Source organism: Chroicocephalus ridibundus, chromosome 15 (assembly GCF_963924245.1).
Source record: "Chroicocephalus ridibundus chromosome 15, bChrRid1.1, whole genome shotgun sequence".
NCBI classification, from domain to species: domain Eukaryota; kingdom Metazoa; phylum Chordata; class Aves; order Charadriiformes; family Laridae; genus Chroicocephalus; species Chroicocephalus ridibundus.
Genome location: NC_086298.1, coordinates 6,015,602 through 6,023,077, shown reverse-complemented (window position 1 = coordinate 6,023,077; position 7,476 = coordinate 6,015,602). Strand labels below are relative to the sequence as shown.

The 7,476-nt window shown below is 57.2% G+C and overlaps 1 protein-coding gene across 1 annotated transcript; it reads right to left on the bottom strand.

Moving 5' to 3' along the window:
• Positions 1-999: 999 nt before the first annotated feature.
• On the bottom strand, positions 1,000-7,411 carry LOC134523820 (alpha-1-acid glycoprotein 8-like). Its single transcript, XM_063353223.1, has 6 exons — positions 7,076-7,411; positions 6,383-6,525; positions 5,654-5,727; positions 4,298-4,408; positions 3,416-3,519; positions 1,000-1,491 (listed from the first exon to the last, which is right to left on the bottom strand). Exons 1-6 carry the CDS (start codon positions 7,184-7,186, stop codon positions 1,363-1,365), a joined length of 672 nt encoding a protein of 223 aa, XP_063209293.1. The 5' UTR covers positions 7,187-7,411; the 3' UTR covers positions 1,000-1,362.
• Between the last annotated feature and the right edge of the window lie 65 nt (positions 7,412-7,476).

Genomic DNA, 7,476 nt, shown 5'->3' with positions numbered 1-7,476 from the left:
GTCTGTGTCCTTGTAATGTGAGCCACTGCTTTCCAGTGGTGTCAGCTTCGGTCAGCTGAGGCGCTTATCGACACGCTCTGGACTGCGGCGCTCAAGGCTGCTGGCAGCATCCCCTCTTGCACCACTGCCCGCTCCTACCCTTTAACTCTCTCACTTCTTGGGGCGGGTTTCTTTTTTGTGTCACAAGCTGATAAAGATGCATCTGAAGCAAGGGCTGGCCAGGTACCTGTGCCCTGAGACCAGGAGGGAATTGGCTGTACTTGACCTTGCAAAACTCAATTTTACTGCAGGACTTGGGCCAAAGGCTCATCACTGAAACGCTGCCCAGAAAACGGTGCTGTGCAGGGACAGGGCACCCTGGTGCCGCAGAGGGAGGAGCAGGGCTCTCTCCTCGCTGATTCCCTCCAGCTTCTCTCCTCTTCTTCCTTTTTAAGGAAGAGAGATATTTTCAGTGCTTAATTACTAGGTTAGAGCTGAGACTGAGTTACTTTGCAGACGCGCAGCGAAAGCAGTCTCTTTTTAAAGCCCACCATTCTCACCAACGCAGAGCAACAGCGCTTTCGTCCCTGGGGCCGGGGGTGTGATGAAGGATGTGGGAGGTGCCTGATGAGCTGTACCGGGGGCACGGGGAGCAATGTCAATCAATTTGAACCTTAGTGGGAGCTTCTTGGGAAAGGAGGAAACATGACCTTTTTTTCTGGGGAAGTAAAAATCCAGCTTGGGTTGGGTTAGCACCCCTCCCCCTCTGGAAGGAGGATAATTTTTCAGTGTCGTCATATTATGTTGCAAACCTTGCCGTGGATGAACATTATCGGGAAGCTCTTGCTCAGCCCACAGGGTTTGGGCAGGAACATCTGCTCCAGCTGGGCCGCTTCTGGCAGCCAAGCTCCTGTCAAGAGAGCTGGGGGGTTGCTTCTAGCTAAGCACCCGCTTCCTCTCAAACTGTACGGTTACAGATAAGTTTCCAGCCTCCTTTGCATTCCAAACTGTACAGTTAAAGATAAGTTTCTAGCCTTTTTTACATTCCTGTTACTCATCAAGTGCTTGGGACGCTCATTTAAAATAGTTAATGATTGCCCTCTTCCGGTTAGCCTCTATTACTGCTTCATTGAAGGACTGCCTTTTCCAGAGCTCTGTGGGAGCTTGGTGTGAGGCCGAGCGGACTGAGTCAGTGCTGGAAAAACTTCCACGTCTCACGCTGTCCTGCATCCCTCCTTCCTTTACTGATGACTCTTCCCAGCTCCTAGTGGAACGGCACACAAAGGGAATTGGGTGCTCAGTTCCTCTTTGCAGGCCCCACTTCTGACCTGCTCAGACCCCCAGCATCTCGGCCGCAACAGGCATCGCGTTTGAGGAAGGCGTTTATTGCTGTCGTGGTGTCAGTCGCCCGCGCCCCCCAGGCTGCTGGGGACCCCCGGGAGGTGACGCTGTGACCGCGGGCTCCACGCGTGGGCTGTTCCCTTTCTCCATTTCTTCCACTTGACACAGCTCCTGCCAAAACAACAGTAACGTGATAAGCGGAACTGTCAGTGCTGTCAGAATTTACTGAAGAAAGGAGTATTTTTCTTTTCCTTTGTATCTGCTTATAAGCTCAAGAGCACTTAGAGAAGCTGTGGGCTTCCCCACGCTGCCCCAGTCACAGACGCCGCCTGCCTGGCTCTGGAGCTGCTGCTGGTGCCATTTTCCACACCTGTGCTATGAAGAAGAAACCAGGATTCTGGAGCAAAGCTGTGCTACACTGAAGCTGTGCTCTGAAGGAAAGGGGGATTCAAACTTTTGGAGGAATAAATAAAAAACTCGTGCTCCCCAGGCACTGGGAATTCACGTGGTTTACATTCTGCTAATGCCTTGGGCTGTCGCGGGGGTACATGAGTTGGCGTTCTGCTCACATCCATCTCCTTCAGCATGATGACAAAATCTTTGTTAATTGGTTTAATTTCACCCCTCAGACACTGTGTCCTGCCTCTCGACTGGGCACAAACCCCTTCTCTGCTAAGGGCAATTCTACCTTGTAAGGACAAACAACTCTGACTCATTCCCCTCACCCTGCCTTTCTCTAAACTTCGCTCATCTTCCCCAAATTTAAATGTGATGCAGACACCTTGGCAACCCCCTGGGTCAGCAGCTGTCTGCTGTTCGTTTCGGGGGGGCTGGGCCCTGCCTCCAGGTGCTGCCCGTTGCCTAACGGGGAGAGGAGACCTGCCCCTGCCCCACCGGGAGGGTTGCAGCCTGTGTCCCTGTTCCCAGTTCCCCTGGATCTCGATAGTTCTAAAAGAAGCATCTTGAGGCTGGGGGGTGTCAGGGGCTACGTTGGGTCCGGCCCGGCAGCTCAGAGTGGGGTTTTGGGCACCCCTGGAAGCTCAGAGTCTCCTGCCACGGACAAGCAAAGAGCCAGGACAGGAATGGACAGACAGAAAGAGGTATTTTTTTCACCCCTCACTTCGCAAAAGGGAGCCCCATCGCGCCGGCTTGGGGACTGGGACGTTTGCAGGACAAAATGTCCTAAATCAGGTGGCAGAGGTTGGGGCTGGGTCTGTTTAACATTTCAATGGAAAAACTAAGGAAAAAGGTGCCTGGTTTTGCGAGAGTGGATGGTGGTGCCTCTTCCCTGATGTCCCATGGGGCTGGGAGCTCAGGGCTGGACCCCGGCCCAAAGGACGCCCGGGTGCTGGACACCCCCGCGCGGGGCGGGAGGAGGACTGGCCGGTGCTGTTGTCCCATCTGCAGCCAGCCGGGCTGCGAACCTGTGTCTCGGGCTGCCGGAAAAGCAAATCCCAATCTGAAAACAGCCTGGGGTTTTAAGGCTTCAAAATGGTTGTGGCTTTGGCTGATGCCGGGCCGGGCAGTGCCCCAGGGCACCAGCCCCTCCTGCCCCTCGCTGCAGCTCCTGGGGGCACATGGCCTCTGCTGGGGGGCAAAATGAGGTATTTCAGGCAAAAATCAGGAATTTTGGGGCAAACCCCCTCTACTTTAGCTCTCTTCCCTCTCCAAGGGGAGGCAGGCTGTTACCAGGTTTTCCACTAGAGATCATAGAACGTGTTGGGTCGGAAGGGACCTTCAAAGGCCATCTAGTCCCACCCCCTGCAGTCAGCAGGGACATCTTCAACTGGATCAGGTCGCTCAGAGCCTCATCCAGCCTGGCCTTGGATGTCTCCAGGGATGGGGCCTCCACCACCTCCCTGGGCAACCTGGGCCAGCGTCTCACAGGTGCAGGTATTCGCTTTGGGGAGTCACGTTATCTGCGGGGGGGGGAGTCTGTTATTTTAAGCCACCATCAGTGTCGAAGCAAGCCATGGTCCCCTCAATCACTTCCACCACCTTGACAACCCCTCTCCGAGCCCCCAGTTTGGTGACAGCCTTGGCAGCCCTGCCTGGGGCTGGGGGGGGGCTGCGGGGGCTCTGCCCACTCACGCACCCTTTTCCACGGGGCGAACACCATCTCCTCTTCGCCCAGCCCCAGGCGCCTGCCGTGGTGCTCCAGCTCTTCCCGACGGGCTGTCCCGGCACTCAGGTTCCGGGCTGCAAACGGAGAAGCGTTTGCCAGGCGTTAAACACGGCTCGGTGGCCTCGGCACGGCCCCCGGTGCCCCCTCCCTGCCTTTGGTGCCGCACGGCCCCGTGCTCCCACCATCGCGTGCTGCGGATCCCGGATCTCTGCCGGGGTCTCTCGCCCCTGTGGTGAATACCTGAACAAAAACAACCTCGGGCATCACTTTTTTTAACCCTCTCCCCAGTTAGCTCCGGTCCTGTCTGCTTTAAGGACAGTCTGATGCTCCTGGGGGACATCGGGAGGGACCGAGGCCGAGTATGGAGGCAGTTTTCTGGATGCGTCTTCAAACTCTCTTAAGCAACTGCTTTACAGCTCGGGAGGGCAGTGGGAAGCCTTATCAAGGTCTAAAATGCTGCTTTATGGGCTTGTGGTAGATGCGATCAGCTGTGCCTGTGCCGGCACTGCAAAGCCACGTGCTCTGCCCTGGGAGGTAAATACCGAAAAATCATGGTTGGCTTGAAAAATATGATGAATTTATGATGCTATCGATGCTGAACTGTATTTGCTTCCTGTTCTTTGAACGTTTATGGCCTTAAGTGGGTTTTGCCTTTAACTCGGTCTTTCTGCTCTTGCCAAGAGATTCAGGTTTTAATGGGATTTGTAAATACTCCCCTGACCCCTGGAGTCTCGGGAAAATCACTGACTGTTGGTGAAACCAAGTTGCTGTGTGGCTGTAGCTGGTAATTTTACGCGCATATTTTGGTGTCCCGTGGTAGCTTTAAATTACTTTAGGATGGAGTTTGCCTACCATAGAGATACAGTCCCAAATACGTCCTTTCCCTCTGCAGTTCGTGCTGGATGAGTAAAACGTCTTCAGAGCTGAGGTTCACCAGCGTCCCCAGGGTTTGGTGGGTCTTGGCTTTGAGAGAACAGAATGGGGGTGGGGAACAGACACAATATTCAGCTTTTTGGTGCTGCAGCAGCGATAAACCGCAGCCTGGGTATAGGCAATGCATAGAACCATAGAACGTGTTGGGTTGGAAGGGACCTTCAAAGGCCATCTAGTCCCACCCCCTGCAGTCAGCAGGGACATCTTCAACTAGATCAGGTTGCTCAGAGCCTCATCCAGCCTGGCCTTGGATGTCTCCAGGGATGGGGCCTCCACCACCTCTCTGGGCAACCTGGGCCAGTGTCTCACCACCCTCAGTGTAAAGAACTTCTTCCTCATGTCTCATCTAAACCTGCCCTGCTCTAGTTAAAAGCCATTGCCCCTCATCCTATGGCTACAATGCCCTGGGAGCCATCCCTCAGCAGTGGGGAGGACAAATGTCCTGACGTGGGGTGAGTTGTTTGGCTCTGGGTTTATTGGAATGGTATTTCCTAAGCGTGTGCTGGGCTGTGAAGGAGCCGAAGCCGCCCAGCTCCCGTCCTGCCGCGGCGATGTGCCGGGGGGATGGTTGGTCTCGGGGTGCCAGCGAGGCTGCCCGGCCCCCAGCCCCCCCACCTCCTGCAAAAACAGGGGGAAACTGTCCCCTGCCCACAGCAATGCCGTCTGGGCTGCGTCAGTGCAAAGGCTGCCTCAGGGAATTTGCGATGCTCACCCCGCTTCCTCAGCGAGGAGGAGGAAACAATTCAGAAGGCGAGGCTTCATTAATTCACTGAAACCTGCCACAAATGTTCCCCTCCTTTCCCCACGGGATTGTGCAATAACTTTACAGGTGAGGCGGGAGGCGGTCTTCTCCTGCGGGGGTGGGAGCGGTGCCTTGCTCCTGGCACGACCTTGGGTTTAGTGTGGCTTAATGGCGGGGCTGCAACCCCCGGGAGCGGGGCCGGACTGGGGTGCCCCCAGCCCTGGGGAGCTGTTTGGAGTCCAGCAAACGTTATTATAGAACCGTAGAAAGGTTTGGGTGGGAAGGGACATTAAAGATCATCCAGTCCCAGCCCCTGCCCTGGGCAGGGACACCTCCCACTAGACCGGGTTGCTCAAAGCCCTGTCCAACCTGGCCTTGGCTTCAAATCTTGGCTTCTAATGGACAAAATGACCCGGGAATAAAATATGTCAGATGTAAAACATGGCCGTGGACCCTTTGCCTGTCTCAAGCCCCTCTAAAAAATGGCCTGGGTGATGATAACCCCGACGGCTGCGCCCAGCGGTGCTCCTCACCATGTTTCACCAGCGTGGCGTTACCGGCGGTGATCTCGAAGTAGGTGGAGTTGTTGGTGAGACACTGGTCCCCCCTGGAGAGAGAGAGGGGAAGGGGAGCAGAGACCCCCTGCCACAGGCTGGAAAGGACCAACAAAGCCCCGGCCCTGCACGGGCACCCACCAGCTCCTCCGCAGGGTTAATTAATTGCTCTCACTGTTATAATTAAGCCATTTCTCCCGTGCGTCTGCCTGACCTCCACCTGCAGGTCCTGCTCTCAACCTTGCCCTTGCCCCGGCTCCTTGGTGGTGAGATGTTTTTCCACCCCGAAATAACCGAAGCTGCCAAAGAGCTGCTGGTGTCGGCACAGAAAAATTCTTAAAGCCTGACCCTGGGGGGGGAAAAACGGCTTTTGGTGCCTGGCGGGGTCAGCAGCCACGGTGCAGGGACCTCTGGAGAGGACCTCTCCTCTGGAGAGGTCTTCTCCTTGCCTTTGTCCTGCATCCTCCACGCCTGCAGGGCTTGGTGCCTGCAAGACCTCTGTGCCCTGCAAAATTTGCCTGAACCTGGGGGCTGCTGAAGTAACTAAGTAAAAGAAGGGGTGAGGAGGGGAGGGGAGATCATGCATGGAGCAGCCAGGAGGGACTCTCTCCTTGGGAAAACCAGTCTGAAACCGCGCTGGTGTCCGGCGTTGCGGGGGCTGCGGCGCGTGGGAGGAGATGGTTTGGGGACCCGAGGGCTGCTCCTTACACGGCCACACGCTGGGTGACGCGCAGCTCCTGCTCGCCGGTGCCGGGCTCCACGTGGAGGTGGCCGTGGTCGATGAGCAGCATCTCCAGGAGGTGCTGGGGCAACTGGGCGGCCCCGGCCACGTACAGCCACGTCCCCAGCAGCTGCGGGGAGAGAGGGACAGGGCAGTGAGAGCCTTGGGGGCCGCAGGGGGAACTTTGGGGAAGAGGTTTGCACCCTCCCATTGGAAAAATCACTCCTTTTGACCTCTGTCCTCTGCTAGTTTTCCCTCTTGCGCCGCGCCAGCAGCAGCACAATGAAACCTGTGCGAATGCCCGGGGGGGGGGGAAAGAGCTGAATGTGGGCATTGGGAACTGGTGCGGCGTTGGCTGCGGGTGCCCCTGTGCGGTGAGGGGCCAGGACAGCCCTCTGCTGCCGCGGGGGATTTGCACCAAAAAATAGCGCCCCCCCCCCCCCCGCCCCCTTCTTTTGAGGTCACCTCTGGGACTTGCTGGGGGACCATGCGAAAATTGAGAGATTTGAGGTGTTTTGGAAAGCAAACGCGTCCTGCTTGTTTTTGGTGAGGGCGCCTCGGTGGATGTGCCGGGGGGGCGAGGGAGGGTCCCCCCTTCCCCAGGGGGTGGTGAGGCTCAGCAGAGCACCCACAAACTCGCGGCAGGAGTGGGGCATCCCCGGGGCTCGGGTGTCTCCTACCTTGGATGCCGTGGTGTTGGCGGGGCGCGGGGCTGGGCAGGGGATGGCGGCGGTGGGCAGCAGCAGTGCAGCGAGGCCGAGGACGGCGGTGACCACCCCGGCACTGGCCATGGCTGCCCCAAAGCCAGGAGCGAGCGAGCGAAGCCCCGGACGGATGGACGGACGGACTTGCTCGGCCGTTTGCTTTTGAAGCCCTGCGGGGGGGGATGGGACGCGCCGGGGGCTCGGCGACAGTGACGCAACTGGCACCTTTTGGGGACGTGTCCCAGAGAAGAGCCGCGTGCCCGGGCCTTGGCTGCTGCCATCAGTGAGCGTCAGTAGGTGTCTGCGGGGGCGATGCACTTGCTGTATTTAAAACTAAAATCTGCCCTAAATTTGCTGGTCTTGTTCCCTGCGAGCAG